The sequence below is a fragment of the Sinocyclocheilus grahami genome, unplaced genomic scaffold (assembly GCF_001515645.1).
Source record: "Sinocyclocheilus grahami isolate Dianchi unplaced genomic scaffold, SAMN03320097.WGS_v1.1 scaffold1371.1, whole genome shotgun sequence".
NCBI classification, from domain to species: Eukaryota; Metazoa; Chordata; class Actinopteri; order Cypriniformes; family Cyprinidae; genus Sinocyclocheilus; species Sinocyclocheilus grahami.
In genome coordinates this window covers 213,841-232,689 of record NW_015506550.1, presented here as the reverse complement: position 1 = coordinate 232,689, position 18,849 = coordinate 213,841, and the positions used below count along the sequence as shown (strand labels likewise).

Here is an 18,849-nt window from a genome sequence, read left to right as displayed (position 1 = left end):
TTGTTTGTTGCGGGGGGGGCGCGTGGGGTGGGGGGCTAGGAATGTCAGTGCGGTTAACAACAGTTGACAGTTGAAATTTAACATAAATACATAAAGAAGTAAAACACAAAATAAAAACAAAAAATATGTGATGAAGACTAAATTCCAGTGAAATATCTTCACAATCCTCAATGATGCCTGTAAGTCCATCATTTTGGTGTGACTGAGTGGCAGTTTCTCTCTGCAGGGGATGAGGTTGTGGGATGTGATGCATCTGAAATACACAATTGAGTTTAGTGTTACAGTGTGTCCATTTGTTTATGCAAAAACAATAATGTCTATGAAGGCAAAAAGCAAAAATGGACAGAATGTGAACCCTTCAGAATGTTAAAAGAAAATAAAAAAAGTGATATAAAGTCATGGGGTAGCTTTAATACTGTTTTGTGACTAGGTATGTTTATGCATAAACCCAAGTAATAATTACATTACATTACATTTACATTTAATAATTTAGGAGACACTTTTATCCAAAGCGACTTACAAATGAGGATAATAGAAGCAATCAACATGACAAAAGAGCAACAATATATAAGTGTGGTGACAAGTCCCGGTTAGTCTAACGCAGTACACTTAATAAAGAACCCTAAACTCTTACACAAAGAACCATTTCAGCATAAAAGGGTTCTTCAGAATGCTACTACATATAAAGAATTCATTAAAGAATGCATTCAGAATGCATATACATATACATAACCGTTAATACATATAAAGATCCTTTAAAGAACCTTTTTTTTTTTTTTTTTAGAGTTATCACACACACTGTGTTCTGGTTTATAGCACACAGTTTGCCAGCTGTAATATGTAGGTCATCCAGCTATTTCATGCATACTGTTTTGCATACTATGCACAGCATACACACGCTATACTGTATAATAGTGTGCTATTTCATAGCTGTGTGTGTTGCCTGGGTTCTTTAGATTAATAAAACGTTGACAGACTAAGACAAAATGGTTCTTTCAGAACTGTTCACTGAAAGGATCTTTGAGGAACCAAATATGGTTGTTCTACGGTCCGTCACTTTTGCGAGTGTTGACCTGCTGACATTGAGGCCGACCAAACCATTTGTGCTTTAGAGGGGAGTCTGTTACGCATATATACTATGTTTATTTGTAAACAATTGTATGTTTTATATAATAATTTTTCTGGTTTAAATGTTTGCCATGTTAAATATGTATATATACGAGTAGTATATATATATATTTTTTTACAGATGTGAATATATTTAATATACTTACCATACTTAGCTGTCAATGATAGCGTCCAAAACACTGTGACCTTGTCTCTCAGTAGACTGGATGAAGGAGTGAGCTCCAGTAGTGCCATGAACGAATCAACAACCACCTTTTTATACTGTAAATTATAGTGTGGATGTGTGAGTAGACCTATATACTTTTGTTTTGTTTTGATGGTTTTTACTTTATTTTCTTCTTTTGTATTTGTAAATGTATTGCATTTCATGGTTGTTTCATGCTACTTCACTGTAAATTAACAGTGGAAATGTTCTTCACACTAAGAAAATAAGATTCTTTCAAGAATTGATGACTGAGGCTGCTTCTGTGGCATTGCTGCAAAACCCCCATTTTGAGTGTAGTGTTTGAGTGTGAGTGTAGTGTTTTATATTAGTAATGTTATCTAGCAGTTATGAATGCTGTCTGAGAAGGGCACACACTAGAGTTTGGAGCAAAGCTCCAGTAGAGCTTTGGAGTGGTTCATTCTAAAGATAGAATGAGAGAAAAAGCTGATGCATAGAGAGTGAAAGAGAGAGAGAGAGAGAGTGTTTTGCTCCCTGTGTATGTCTGTGTCAACACATAGCTGGTGTTTTTTTGCCAGCTGGATTTTACGGCTACTGTCTGAACAGATATTCCTCTGGTGTCCCAGTGAATGAGTTATTTAGGAAAAGGTCAGTGGCGCTTTGCAAAAATCAATCATAGCTGCTTTTCCCACTCGACTCTAGTGGAGAAGAAATCTTTGCCATCGAGTGGTGTGGCTGAAGAGAGAGACTCGGGTCATGTCAGTTTGACACTGTAAGCAAAATTTTCTCGGTGACAGTGTGTGAAGTGAGTCACCAATGCACACTGAGACTCCATCGTGTCAGTGTGTTTGGCACTTCTTACACACTATGAAGTCCACGCTGAAGAAACATGTTGATAAAATGACATGTTGGCTGCATGAACCACAGCACTCAAAATGATGCCTGTATGAATGCTGGCAAGCTCAATGGGACGACTTTATACAGCATGACAACAGGTCTTGAAATGTGCTGTTGCTGTGGCATCTCAGCATTGTTTTCCTGTAAAGCAATAGTGGAAATCATTTAGTCATCCTCATGTCATTCAGACCCGAATGACGACAGGACAATACATTGCCCATTGTCGAAAATGCACCATAACAGTATACTGTAAACATTTTTTTTTCTTTTTCTTTCAAACTTATAAATAAAACAACTATTTTGGAGTATGTTTCACAAGAAAATACAGTAACACTTTGCTTTAAAGACTTTATGTATAATGCATTATAATTATGCCTTATAATGCACCTTATAATGCATTGTACAATCTCATTCATAATTGTAACCACAGTTAAAACATTATAACACTTATCAATTCATTGTTACACTATGCATTTTAAATTTGGTTTACATATTATAAATAATTTAATAACCATATACAATGCATTATACATAAAGGCTTTAAGTAAAGTGTTACCGAAAATACTATTTAAGTTGTTCTACTTAGAAATACACTGGGCCCTATCATACACCCGGCGCAATGCTATGACAGGCATGGCGCAAGTGTTTTTTGCTAGTTTCAGCCCAGTGCAGTTATCATTTTCATGTACAGTGCCACATTTTTTAAATAGCAAATGCACTTGCACCCATCTTTTTGTGCATGGGCGTGCTGGTCTGAGCTGTGTTCAGGTTCATTGTTGGCACATTACTATTTTGAGGCAAATTAAATCAATTGCGCCATTGTCCAACTAAAACCTGGTCTAAAGTCAATGGCAAAGTATTTTTTTTAATTCAATGGGCACGTTCGTATTATGCACCGGAGGTGCAAAACGTGCATAAACTCTGCTTATTACACACACAGGGATGTGCAGCAGCACAAAAACATGCCAAATATTAAAAATGAAAGGGATGCAATGTAAAAGATTATTATTGTGTATGCTTTAATCTCGTGCACGAGCAGATCCGTTTCCTCTCTGGAGATGTGTTCAGTCTTTGGTCTTCCACATTTTGCCATGTAAATAGCAAATCCGCCATGGTGAGGGAAGGGGAGATGAGCCACTGATTGGTTTATTGCACGTTATGCCCAAAACACACCCATGGTTTATTAAAAGAATAGGTACAACCCTTTTGGACCATGCGCCTGGTGTGCCGATAATTTTTTCTGTCGTTAAACTAGCAAAAGTGGATTCGGCCTAAGTGCACCTGCGCCATGCGCTTCAGACCATGTGCTTAGATCGGTGAAATAGGGCCCTTACAGGGGCAAAGAGGGCTTGCATTTTGTATTATAATGTTTCTGGAAATTGTAAGTTTGAATATGCAAATGAGGTATTGTCTAAATATGCACACATTTACATACATTTCCAGAAAACAAATCTGAATACTGGGAAAAAAAAAATCAAGTGCTGTTTTGTTTTGTTGACAAAGCAGAGTTTAAGGTTTTTACAGCGGATTTTTGGATTATTTTCGTCACTCACTTTATCCTCACAAAATAGATAGATAGATAGATAGATAGATAGATAGATAGATAGATAGATAGATAGATAGTACATACATACATGAATAAATCAATCAATCAATAAACAAATAAATAAACAAACAAACATGTTTTTAGGAAGTAAAATGCTTATTAAAATCAGGCAAATTATAGAGTATAAGAACAACTCCTACTATAAAAACATTCAGAATATAGATAGGAATTAAACTGAAAAGTTTTGAAAAGAATGAAAAGAGCTGGTGAAGTGGACAAAAAACTCACAGCTTAAAAAAATACTATGAAATTAAAATCTACAGACAGAAAGGGATAAAGTGCAATAATTAAAATTAAGCAAATTATGTATGAACAAACCCCTGAGTAAAACCCTTCAGAATATAGATAGGAATAAAACTGTAAAGTTTGGTTTATGTAAGTGTTTCTGAAATGGAGAGAAAAAAAAACTCTTTAAAAATATAGATTGTAAATGAAATCTATAGATGCACATATATAAAGTGATATCAAATAAACATAAATGTGATTTCTGTAAGGTTTGCCGTCAGTGATGATGCACTCAATAAGACACGAGTGTCTTTGATGTCATATTTGAGTTGAATGAGAAGAAAGGGAGTCACAGAATGACACGAGAGCGAGTAAATGATGACAGCATCATTCTTTAAAGTGAATGGGTGCTTGAGAGTGTGATATTTTAACTCTTGGCATCTGAAAGACAGGAAGTGAAGTCTTGCGTTAACTAACCATAGTGCTCTGTGCCATTAGGTGAGGAAGCTCTCACCATGTACATGGCCAAGAACAAGCTGGACCGGAAGATGGTCAACGCCACCCAAGGAGTCGAGGCACTGCACCAGCTCGCCTCCTCATACTTCATCGATCGCGATGGCACCATGCGCAAACTCCATGAAATACAGATCTCCAGCAACTCCATCAAGGTAAGCAAAAAAAAAGCGACGGAGAGGAATAAAGTCAGAAAGAAAGCAACATCCTCCATTATCCGCCCACCGTCCATCTGTCCGTGGAGCTTTTTCTTGTTGGAGTTGACAGGCCGCTGAAGAGCTCCTGGCAGACAGGGCTCGAGGTAACAGGAAGTCAAGCATGACAGAATTAAACGGAATTGACAATAGCTGCTGAGTCAGGATGACAGCAAGCAGCAGACGCAGCACTTGTGCTGCACTTAAATATAGACACGGGCCTAAGAACGACTGACCTGACAAACTAGTGCAAATCTCCATGTGCATTTAAGCTCACAAATGTTTCATCAGCGTGCTTTGTCTATGTTTGTGTGTCTGTATTAAAGTGGTATCCCTTGTAAAAAAGAAAACGTGTTTAATTGTACTGAATGTGCACTTGTAGTGTACTTAAATATCCTTTCAAAAAGTGCACTTTAAAATAATGTAAACTTGCATTTTAAGTCATTCAGTTCAATATGTTGTAGTGCATTAAAAAAGTACACTTATTTTGATGTGTTGACATCAAAACATACTAAAGCACATGGAAAGTACTTAATTATAATTTTAACTATAGTGTGTTATTTGATATTACATTTAAAGTTAATATATTTTAAATGTACTAAATTGGAACTTCGTTATTACAAATGTGCAATATTTAAATTCATGACATACAATTTCCAATAGAACAGAATAGAAGTATATTTTAGTTTATAATATTGCAAAGATAGTAGAATTATGAAATTACAAATAAAGATGTACTTAAGTACAATGTAAAAAAAAACACTCTAAGTTTCAGCTAATTGCATTTAATATACATTTAAACATAGTGCATTTTCATGTAGTACAGTTTCAAATTCAGTTTGCACAAAGTTTTTTACGGTCGCTACGACATTTTTTTCAATACTTCTAACAATTTTCCTAAACTCTTAACGCACCAACACACCTACAACACACAATTAATTTCATGCTCAAAATCACCCATTGCAAACTAAACTTCAACACTAATTTTCAAATTACAATAATACCCTAACACAATACACTACATCTACCAAAACACTGCAAACATGACTCAAAATCAAATTATTATTCCAAAACACTAACGCATGTTCTCTTCCAACAAGAACATTTAGTCAATCATAGCACAATATCATAAAAACACTAACATCAAATGGAATTACAGAAACTGCATTATTTTAGGTGTCAGGTCTGACCTTATACAATAGGCAGTATATTGCATTGATCATAGATTGTGTTTTACGCTACAGATTCCTTTTCTTTTCTTTTTTTTTGGGGGGGGGTTGGGGTGTTGAGACAGAACTGCTGCAGTAAAGGCTTTATTTGCAACGTAAATTTAATCTAATCTGCCTGGTCTTCTGCGTTTGGCCACATGTTCTCATCCACATCACACCTGATATCTTCTCTGGCAAGGCATCTTGGGAATAATATTTTGGTATGCCTTATCCTTCCTGGTATTGTTCAGCTGTGATGTCTTGGCCCTCAGCATCCATTGCATCCTGGAGGGACATCTGGAGGGACGATGGTCAAAAACCTTCCATCTCCAGGCTCAGTAAAACTCCTCAATGGGGTTGAGGAAAGGGGAGTAAGGGGCAAGGAAAAGAGACATCATTCTCAAATGGTTGTCAAACCAGGCTCTGACTGCACTGGGAATGGTGGCATGCCACATTGTTCCATGTGATCACATATATTGGCAAGTGGTCTCCCACCTGTCCCCTTTCTCTGGCACCAGTCTTTGGTGCAGATCTTCTAAAATCTTCTAAACTCTCTGTGTGTGTGTGTTTGTGAGTCACACTGCAGACAGGAAACAATTCCTGTATTCAGGAACAGACAGAGGCTGACACACACACACACACACACACACACAGCGAGAGAGACATGTGCTAACAGTATCGATTGAGTTCGGATGGCAGTACAGTTCTGGAAGCTCACGCACATACAGACAGAATTAAAGTGTTGATATGACAGCGTGTCTTCCCTGTGAATCCTGCAGACTGGTGCTCAGTGTGTTATTGGCACACATAAATATGTCTTAGTATGTGGAACTGAGTGTACTACACTACACTACATGCTAATTTGTATGTGCAACAAACACGTGTTACATCTTAAATTTTTTTTTAATTAATCTAATTTTAGTTTATCATAAATGACAATATAAGTAATTATGAAATTACATACAGTATAAAGAAGGGTTATTATACAGTTGTAGTTCACTAAAACTAAAACTGAAAAAAAAATGTTACTTGAAATAAAATAAATGTTAACTACTATAGTTTCTCAATGGTGCTGTTTTACATTTAAATATATTTATATTGTTTACAACACTTACATATTATACACACTTGAAATTACATTATGCGTAAAGAAAATTAAGCTTGTTTTAGGACCTTTTTGCATTGCAACAATCCAAAATAAATAAATAAATATGTGATTTACTTTAGGAATCATTTTCATCTTTGACGACATCCCCCAAAGGCAGGTTTCGTTCACTTCTGAGGACACTTTGTGCCCAAAATACTGCTAAATAAACTCACACTCTCTCCGGCTTTTCAAACACACACATTATGACAGCATGGCGTCAGGCTTCACTCTCTGGAGGCATGAAATGCATGACGTCTGTCAGTTAGCCTCTCTCTTACCCCGTCCTGCCGGGAGGGGACATGCCCTAGACACTTCAGTATGTATTTGGGGGCTTGCAGCAGACAAATGAACAGTGAGGAGTAGAAAATGGCCTCCCAGTCTTCTGTAGTCTGAGCACTGTTGAAGAGATCTACAACACTTAAATCACAGAGAAGACACTCTGTCACTGTATGTTTCAGATGGGCCGTGATATTTTAACTCTCTCTGTGGAGTCAAATCACCTCAGTGGATGAATGTTCTTTGAAAGCAGTAGTGCATGGAAAAATGCACATTATGTCATTAACTTACCCGCATAAAGTTTCAAACCCTTATGCCTTTCATCTTTGGAATACAAAATTGGACATTTTGAAGAATGTCCATGCTGCTCTTTTCCATATAATGAAAGCAGACTGTGACCAGCCACTTTCTGTAGCTTGACAGCCACTACCTGCTTTCACTGTATGGAAAAAGCAGCTTGTATGGCAAGCTGAATTAGCTTAAAATGCTCCCAGCATTATTCTCAGCATTTTTACTAGTGACAATTATCTATCAGAGAGTATTCCAATTTATTTCTTACAAGCATTAATCACAATTAGAGTTGTTTTCCCCTATTCCATTAAAATAAAGGTAAAACTTTAGAATAGGGAACACCTATTCACTATTAACTATGACTTTTCCCTCAATAAATTCCTAATTTGATGCTTATTAATAGTTAGAAAGGTAGTTGTTAAGTTTAGATAGTGGGTATGATTAGGGATGTAGAATAAGGTCATGTAGAATAAGGCATTACTACTAATAAATGGCTAATATTCTAGCAATATGCATGCTAATAAACAACTAGTTAAGAAATAAATAAATACAAAATAATTAGATAACTTTATAATTCAGTTTTTAATTTTAATAATTACAATTAGAGAGCATTTCTAGCAATAATTATAATTGGGGAGCTTTCTAATTCAGTTCTTACTTGTAATCATTTTGATTTAGAGCACATTCTAATTCATTTCTTACGTGTTATAATTACAGTTAGAGAGCTTTCTAATTGAATTCTTACTTGAAATAACTACAATTGGAGAGCTTCATAATTCAATTTGTGTAATAATTATAACCAGAGAGCTTTCTAATTCAATTCTTATTATTAGCAATTACAATTAAAGAGCTTTCTAATTCAATTCTTATTTGTAATAATTATAAAAAGAGAGTTTTCTTATTCAATTCTTGTAATAATTACAGAGCTTTCTGATTCTTCTCTAACAACTAATAATTACAATTGGAGAGCTTTCTAATTCAGTTCTTGTAATAATTACAATTTCATTTTTTTTCTAATTAAATTCTTACTAATAGCAATGCAATTACAGCAAATCATAGCATAGCGTCAGTTTTGGCAGGTCAGGGTAGTCAAGCTTGCATCAGCTGACTCTCAGCTTATCTACGTCTACCTATAGAAATGCGACACCTATCACAGCACTCATATATAAGGTCCTTCAGTACTATCACCAGCTTCACGTTGCTCAATAGCTAATTACACACCTCCATCCCCGACTCCTCCTCTTGTCAGTTAGGATTCATCCTTCTGATTCTCCCTGAATCAGACTAATTTCAAAATGATACATTACATTTTTGAACCTAATGATATCTGCAATATATTTATGTATACATTTATGTTCTGTTCTGTTACACTGGGGGGTTATTGCTGCTCTCCCTGCTCTTATCCATGCTAGACTGCATGGATGCGCAGGGAGTTCTTGCCCAGTACAGAACCATACCGCCAATCCAAACTGTATGCTTATTGTCAGTCATCTTTGATGACAGTGGTCCTTACAGAAGTAAAGTTGGGAGCATTTTAATCTAAACTGGTTTGCCATAAGCATTCTCCTAAACATCTGCTTGTGTGCGCCACAGAAAATAACGTTGTATGTGTTTGAAATTAGGGTAAATAAGTGATGGCAGAATGCTTGGGTGAACTATTGCTTTAGACTTCAGTCTCCATGTGACATTATTGATGTTTTTAGAGAGTTTCATTTGTAAAATTATACACAAAACCAATAATAAAATGGGAACCTTACAGCTGATCTTAAGGTCAGTCCAGTTTTCTTTTTATATATTTCCTATTAGAGCTGGAAAACAATACTGCCTGAATTCATTTGAAGTAGGTTTGTTGTCTTGATCTGGAGTGCTTTTACTGATAGAAAACAAACTCATTAAAGAAACATAACAGCGCTGAAATGCAGCGAACACAAAGAATTCATATAGCAAGCAACACACGGAGCTCATTAGATGCAATGACCCGATGAGATCACAGGCAGAATACTTAAATCTCAGCTTCTTGTATTTACAGATTTTTTTTTTATGCATGTGCAGTTTTGTATGTTGTATGTGATATACACATCAAATGAGAAATGAAGGCAATCAGCTTCATATCCCACAGAGAAGCAGATTCATCCTGACAAATGTTTCTCGTTTTTCCCTGTTGGGAACTGTTTAAGAATAAAATTAAGATCTCGCCTAAGAGCTTTAATAAAAGGTGCACTTTTATGATTGGGTGTTTGGATTGACAAAGCCTAGATTGATGCTGTGAGAGAGAGAGCTGTGTGATAGTTGCCCCTCAAGGTCATGTCTTCCTCTCGCAAATGCTTTCAGCTGATTTAGTTTTAAACTCCATATGCAAATTTATGATGATGCAGCGAGCAGTTCAGAGGACATCTATTTACAAATCTATTGGTTAGCCAGGATCCAGTTTTAGTTGCTATTCAGCAGTGCGTTGCCAAAACAGGTGCCGTTAAAATGGAGGCTTTTTAAAAATGTATTTGTATTTTTTTACCTGCACAAAGAGCATCAGCTGTGTGATTATGCAGAAGAGCTTTATGACATCACTCATATGTGTGTGGTACAACATCGCTCTGACACGCTGCTGTAACAGAGCAGTGAAAACAATGCCTAATATGGTAATATAGTTGCATCATTTAAAGTTACGGCTGAACTTAAAAGAATTCCGATTTCCCCACATTAGTTCTAAAGTAACAGGGCGATATGCATACATTTGTGCAAGGCAGTGGAGTAACACGACTGTCGCTGTAAGTCACATGACAGTGATAGCATGACTTATTCTATACATTATATGCATATATTTATAATGGTCACAAAGTTAATTCCTTTTCTTACTCAAATCGTATGCGATTTTGGACACACCATGTGACTCCAAAAGTACCTCGAACATTAGAGAAGAAAACAGTAGGCCTATCTATTGGTAGGTGCTATTTACAAGAAAAAAAATTTATCGCAGTTTCCACAAAAATATTCAACAGCACAACTGTTTTCAAAATTAATAATAATTCAAGGTTTCAGGTGTGTTATTGTGATGTGCTCTGACATGTCGCCTGCGTTCACCTGCCCACAGGCACTAAAGGTCAGATGCGTGCTGCAGTTCTGCTACCGTGTCATTGCAATTAAAGTGACCCTGAGAGTGTGCAGAAGTAACACTATCTGCAGAACAAAAGACTGCATTTAGGTCAAAGGCTGCTGTAAATCAAACTCTGGAGGCTGCATTATGACAAAATAACAGTGTAGAAACAGAAATAACTTTTTCCGAGTGCATATTTAGTTTAAATTAGAATCCAGAAAACAACAAATAAATAAATCAAGAACTCATCAGCTTACAAGGAATACAAGACTAGAAGAACACAAGGGCTATAAATACACAGGGAGGTAAATGTACAAACTAAATCTAAATCAAACAAACTAAAAAAATCAAGAAGACATCAGAAAACAATGCTGCCTCAAATACACCTCAAATACACCTGGGAAACTCAAACCTCTGAGTCAGGCATTCACTGTTCTAAACAATCTAAACAAAAGGACCATCTACCAAAATGCATTTACTGTGCACCTTATTAATTCACATGCTATCTAGCAGAAACCTTTAGTTTTCATATAGCAAACCATGAAAATTAACTAATTGCACATTTAAAGGAATAGTCCACCCAAAAATGAAAATATGCTCCACCTCAGGCCATCCAAGATGTAGATGAGTTTGTTTCTTCATCAGATTTGGAGAAATGTAGCTTTCCATCACTTGCTCATCAATGGATCCTCTGCAGTGAATGGATGCCATCAGAATGAGAGTTAAAACAGCTGATAAAAACATCACAATAATCCACAAATACTCCACATCTCTCTAGTCCATCAATTAACATATTGAGAAGCCAAAAGCTGCACGTTTGTGAGAAACAAATCGAGCATTAAGAACTTTTAGCCTCAGACTGTTGGTTCCGGCTAAAATACACATTGCTTCCTCCAGTGAAAAAGTAATCTGGTCTGAATCAGAAGAGAAATATGAACAGATAAAGCACAGTTTACAAGCCAAAACAGTCCAAAACAGCTCTAAACGAATATGTGGGTGGATACAAGCACAGTTTAAAAATGTCTTAATGATAGATTTGTTTCTTACAAACACTCAGCTATTTGCTTCACAAGACATTGATGGACTTGAGTGGTGTGGATTACTGTGATGTTTTTTTTTTTATCACCTCATTATGACTGCACCCATTCACTGCAGAGTATCCATTGAGTGTTTACTCAGGTTACTGTCACTATTACTATTAATACTATTTATTTCCAAACTGTAGCACACAAGTCAAACAAAATATATATTGTGTGTTTGATTGGTCCAGACGCTACACTATGAAGTAACACAAATGGAGATATGGCAATTATGAAGCGATCTTCATATTCTAGCTCTAGCTCTGGACATTCGTAGATATTTGTGAAAAAACGAATGAACGAACGCATACATACATGTATACATAAATGCAAACATCCCAGGCTACGTATGTAACCATGGTTTCCAGAGGGAACGAGACGCTGCATCAGACAATGCTTTGGGAATGCCCCTGTGTGCCCACGCTCTGAATCACATGTGAAATCAGTCCAACGGAATGGCGAAACATCACGGGCGGAGTGGCGTAGAGACCGTAGAGCTTAAAAGTGCATCCAAAACAAGCAATGTTAGCTTCTGATAAGCTGAAGCAAGTCACTCACAGGGATGCAGGAAGTATGGCAAAGAGACGCAGCATCTCGTTCCCTCGGGGAACCATGGTTACATACGTAACCTGGGACGTTCCCCTTTGGGAACTCACGCTGCATCGGAAAACGCTTTGGGAACGAGAATGCCCACGCCCCCATACTGACAAATGCCTGTCTAATGTGAAATCATGGCAAACACAGCTAAGACAGACGCACCTGAGAATCTGGAGCGGTACCATACTTCTCCTGGCCTCACAGACCAAAATAAACATGTACCAACGGGTTTCACCCCCAATGACTGACCACCCAAAGGGATGTGGTAAGCAGCTATGGCCACCAAGAACACTCTAAAGGTGGAGGGGGTCAAACCTGTGGAGAATCGTTCCTGCAGGAACTCCAGAACTGAACGAACTGTGCAGTTAACTGGGACCATCTGAGAGATTTCTGCACCATGAAGTGAACACAATCCACTTCAAGGAGTATAGTTTCCTCGTGGAGGGAGCTCTGGACTGGAGTATGGTCTCAACAACCTCAGTTGAGAGACCGGAAGCTACGAGTTGTGCCCCCTCAGGGGACACACCCAGAGTTTCCATAACTCCAGACGGGGGTGAAAAGATGGTACCCCCACCTGAGAGATGCAGAACCTCTTTCGGCGAACTCTCTCCAGAACTCCCGGGAAAAGAGCAATCGGGGGGAGGAAGGCGTAGAGACGAAGCCTCGGCCACGTCTGTACCATGGCATCTAGCCCAAGTGGATGTGAGTGTGAGGGAGAACCACAGGGGACATTGTGAGGTCTCTTGAGACACAATCAAGTCCACCTGGGTTCACCCAAACTTCCTAATCTGCTCCACCACCTTGGTGTGGAGCTTCCATTCCCCGGGCCTCAGCCCCTGCCTTGACAGGAAGTGTGCCTGTTGATATAAGAGACCACCACTGTGTTGTCTGTACGAACCAGCACATGATGGCCTCTCAGGTCTGGGAGAAAGTGTTTCAGAGCCTGAAACACGGCCAGCATCTCCAGGCAACGTGCCACGTGAGATGGTGACCGCCCCATATACCCCAGGCGGAGCAGCCACTCATGACCGCTCTCCAGCCCATAAGGGAGGCATCCGTCATTCCTCAGAATGAAATGCAGCCAAACAAACCAGACAAGTCAACACGGTCTGATAATAATTTAAGATGCAATATAAAAGAATCGTGAATAACAGCCTGCAAACACATTTATACATTTGCACGTGTTTGGGGGAAAGAGTGAGAAAAAGGACTCTTCCATCTGCTCACAGTTTCCCCCGGCATTATTTTGCTGCAAACCCTTGGCAACACGTGAGCCACTCGATTCTACATTGTATAAAACCTTCTTCCCTGGAGAAGAAATGCCAGCAGGAGCAGAGCTAAACATCTAAGGTAATGCATTTTCACTTGTACACTTAGGGTTAATTTATGAATGAACAAAGCTAGCCCCCTCGAGAGCTGACTGCACGTGCTCCGTTCCAAAACAAACCACACATCCCCACCCCTTATTATAGCGAGGGCAGGGAGAAACGAGCGATCTAAAATGCAGTATGTTTTTTTATATGCAAAAGATTGAGATGGCGAGTCCTCAATCTCATCTCAATAATGCTAACAACATCAACCTCCTCGGAGGAAGATCCCTCTCCCAAACAAACAACACAACAACTTTGTGCATTCACACCCGTAAAGTTTAGCGCGGGCAGAGAAGAACACGCGGTCTAAAGTGATGTCTGTAGCTCGCCATATAGAGGTGATTGTGCACTCTAATACAAACAACAGTAAATAAGACTGACACATTTCACACAGAGCGCGTGCTGAAAACACAGAAGCTAACATTGCTAGTTTTGGATGCGCTTTTTAAGCTCTCTGGTCTCTACGTCACCCCGCCTGTGATGTTTTGCCATTCCGTTGGACTGATTTCACATGTGATTCAGAGCGTGGGCACACAGGGGCATTCCCAAAGTGTTTTCCGACGCAGTGTGAGTTCCCGAAGGGGAACATAAATTCAGAAATGTGTAGCCATACTTTTGACCAGATATTTTTCAGAGGTTAAGATGTTTCAGGAAAATATAGTTAATGCAGTACTTTTTTATGCAACATAAAGCCTCTGAAGGTTTTCTTTTTAAGCCAATTGGGCAATTCATATTAAATGTGAAACAAGACACAGTAAGACCCTCTGGAGTCATAAAGATGGAGATGGAAATGTGCCTCGGCAGGTTTTGAAGTTGTTGATGTTATGCTGTGATGTTTTTAGCTCTTACATGCAGCTGATAATGAATCAATAATGCATAGTTCATAGTGACCTGTTTCATACAAGGGGTTTAAAGTACCCACAAATTACTCAATAAATGTGCAAGTATTTGGCTAAAAACATACTTGAGTGAAAGTAAAAGTGCAACTTCAAACTGCACTTAAGTATTAAAAAAAGAAAAAGTACAAATCCCTGCAACATAATACCAATGTACAGTAATTAATAAAAAAATTACTATTTACTAGGTATTTTACACACCTGGTTTGATGTGATCTGTATCTGTCTTCAGGTGACTGAGACGCGGACGGGTCCACTCGGCTGCAGCACGTATGATAATCTGGACTCTGTCAGTTCTGTTCTTCTTCAGAGCCCAGAGAGCAAACTCCATCTGCAAGGTATGTGACTCATGCATTTCACTGTGGTTTCAATTGGTTGTGTTCACACTGCACCCAATTCAAGTTTGCATTGCCTGACTGTCTGCACTGTTGTTCTGCTAGAAGCTCATTTGAGTTAGAAATAGCAAAAAATCTAATGAGAATTGAGAATTGATTGTATACCTATACTAGTGACAGATAGGAAGGAATAATGCTCAGTATAGCAAACTTGAACATACTGTAATGACTGGTACAATTCAGAGTGAAATATGCTTAGATGTCATCTCAAAAACCGCAGCGGGATGTATGTGTGAATAGAGCGCACAGAATCACAAACATTTAAGGAGTTTATCACAGATATTTTTAGGGGGTCTGAGATGAAAGACAGGCGTCTGAAACCTCCCTAAACAGGGTCTAGCAACACCTAGGATTTGCATAAATGACTTTTTGAATCCATCGTCAATCCAGCTGCTTGTGTGTCAAATTAAAAGCAGACAAAAAAGTGCAGAAATGTTTTCCTTACAGCATTTACATATGAAAAACATCATTATGTCTATAATTCTTTTCTTTGATTTTACTGTGTGCACATCTGCTGTATTGACACATGCTTTAGAAGAGAGAAACACAGTTGCACAGCTGAGACGAGATGCGCCTGCAGGGAAAATAAATGTGTATGAATCTGTCTGGCTGATAATACTAGAGGTTACACAAGATGTGCTCACCAGGGATGGGAACTGAAAGTAACATAACCAGTTCTGTTCTTTAACATTTACAGCAATGACTTTCAAGATTTATTACTTTTAAGAAGTATTTTAGTTACTTTTCTTTTGAATTATATATTGCATTGTGTTGTTAAAAATGTTTTAAATGATGAATATATATATATATATATATATATATATATATATATATATATATATATATATATATATATAAATAAATATATATATATATATATATATATATATATATATATATATATATATATATATATATATATATACACACATGTACTTGCAATGCAAATTGAATGACTGCAATAACATTCATTGTATTTATTTGTTTAGTTATATTATTTGATTTAATTCAGGCTGCGAACTCACAACACATAAAACATAATTTATTTTGCTGTGGTGTTAAAGATTCAGCATTGGCACTACAAACACTGCCAGAGTGTTTTATTACCGAGTTGGGTCTGCATTGGTGGATGAATTCACATGCAAAAACTGTCCTCCATTCACCACCCTCATGCTCACAGTTAAGCGGATGTGATCAGCTTTGAATGAGTCGGTTTTAATGTGAAGTTTGATATCTAACTAGATACAAGCGCCACACTCGTGTCTATGTCGTGATTCATGCTTTAACTCTGCTAATAGTCTAGTTAGCAGAAGCACTCTGCTGTCTTGTGTATTTTCTCTTTTGGTTAACTAAAATTTTTTGTCACAATCTGAAATATAAATGCTTGTTAGAAGTATCGCTAACACATTTGGGGTGTGTAATGAAAGGAATCAACTTTATCCATCTTTTATCTGGCCGTCTTATTTTGAATATTCTCTGTGAAAGCTCTCAGTGGGTAGCAGGCTTTGATGTTGCACGTCATTACGCTGCATAAAACATCCCATCATGATGACAGTATGTCAGGTCGCGGTGGAGAGCAGTCATCCGTGCCGTCTTGGTCTGGATAAAAGTCTTGCGCTGTTGGTCTGCTATCAGGTTGTTGTCTTTGAGATGTTTGAAGAAGATGGATTTGATAGCTGTTGATGGAAATATATTCTCAGAGACGAGCAACTAAAGATGAGCAAACATCTGCTGATGAAACAGTCTCACATACTGTTGTCATAAGGTCTGATCCATCTTGCATCTTATTCTGACCAACAGCCACACGCTTAGGAAATTATAGAAGCCTGTTTATGCCACATTAGAAAAACAAAAATCATGCCTTTGTAAGCAATAATCTTGAGATAAAAGTCAACTTTTTGAGATACCAAATCATACCTTTGTAAGTAAAAATTATGAGATTAAAAAAGCCAAAATTGTGAGATACCAAGTCATGCCTTTGCAAGTAAAAATTATGAGTTTTAAAAAAGTTAAAAGTTTGAGATACCAAGTCATACCTTTGTAAGTAACAATTATGAAATTAAAAAGTCAAAATTGTGAGATACCAAGTCATGCCTTTGTAAATAAAAATTATGAGATTAAAAAAAGTCAAAAGTTTGAGATACCAAGTCATGCCTTTGTAAACAATTATGAAATTAAAAAGTCAAAATTGTGAGATACCAAGTCACAATTATGAGATAAAATGTAAAAACTATGAGATATAAACATTGTGACATACATATCATCAGAAATATTAAATACTAAGTCACAATTATGAGATAAAATGTACAAACTTTGTGATATAAAAATTATGACATACACATTATCTGAAATATATAATACTAAGTCACAATTGTGAGATAAAATGTAAAAACTATGAGATACAAAAATTATGACACACATTATCTGAAATATATAATACTAAGTCACAATTATGAGATAAAATGTAAAAACTATGAGATACAAAAATTATGACACACATTATCTGAAATATATAATACTAAGTCACAATTATGAGATAAAATGTAAAAACTATGAGATACAAAAATTATGACACACATCATCAGAAATATGAAATACTAAGTCACAATTATGAGATAAAATGTTAGAACTGAGATACAAAAATTAAGACACAACGTTAGAAATATGAGATCAAATTGAATTATGAAATTATAAATTATTAGTATTAAAATGATAAATTATTAGTTGAAATTATTATTGTTATAACTGAGTAAAACAAAATCACAAAATTATGTCATGATTATGGATTTTTATCATTATTGTGACTTTTTTCTCATAATTATGGCTTTTATGTCATAGTTTTGACTTTTTATCTCATAATTTCAACTTTTTGTTTCATGATTGTTACTTGTTATTATTGTGACGTATTAGCTCATAATTTTGAATTTTTATCTCACAATTATTCCATCTGGTCAGATTTGACTTTTAATTGCATAAATATTACATTTTATCATTATTATATGCCTTTTATAAATGTGTATATACAGTATATATACACATTTTATGCCATAGTTTCAACCTTTTATGTCAATTACAGCTTTTTAATGTCAAAACACAGAATAAATTATTGGAAAATACTTTATTTCCTTCCATCCATAACAAAATTGCTGGATGATGTAGATGGAACAGAACACATTGTTTTATGTTTTTATTTTATTGCACAACATCATTTTAATGAGCTCTTGGTGCAATACACGATAAAACAGCGGCACATAACACATCGGCCTAAAACATCTGAATGATGATACACACAGACCAACACTGCATACGAATGCAAAACCATCCGTTTGCTTCCTATTAAACACTCTCAAAATCATCTATTTCATCATGCATAATATTTATTTAGTTATTGTGGTGTAATGCAGGTTTAAATATAAATTACCTGCACTACACATTTTTAGAAGGTCAGAATGAAACTGCAAGTTTTGTTTTCACTTCATTTTTTCCACCAGAGACAACCAGAGATTCTGAGAAAACAGCTGTAGAAACTGATTATGAAGCGTTTTCTGAGGTCACTCAAAATATATTTCATTCTGCAAACTTTTAGTTTCTCGAATTTGCAACGTCATTGTTCATTTCTGTTTCTGATGTGCGTTTCAGCACTATACATTTCACCACGACCCTCTGTGGACTGACACTTTGTCTGTATTCAGAACTGTATATGTATACACGTTTTCATACATACACTGGAACTGGAAGTTCAAGTTGAGCGCATTGCATTGTGGGATGTAGTA

General features: G+C 36.7%; 1 protein-coding gene across 2 annotated transcripts in view; it reads left to right on the top strand.

The window, feature by feature from the left end:
- The window catches only part of brinp1 (bone morphogenetic protein/retinoic acid inducible neural-specific 1), a 122,024-nt gene that overhangs the window by 55,341 nt on the left and 47,834 nt on the right, over positions 1-18,849 (top strand). For both annotated transcript variants that reach the window (XM_016255822.1, XM_016255821.1), the window contains exons 3-4: positions 4,518-4,687; positions 14,914-15,019. In XM_016255822.1, the coding sequence (XP_016111308.1) occupies positions 4,518-4,687; positions 14,914-15,019 (276 nt within the window). The remainder of the gene's footprint in view (positions 1-4,517; positions 4,688-14,913; positions 15,020-18,849) is intronic.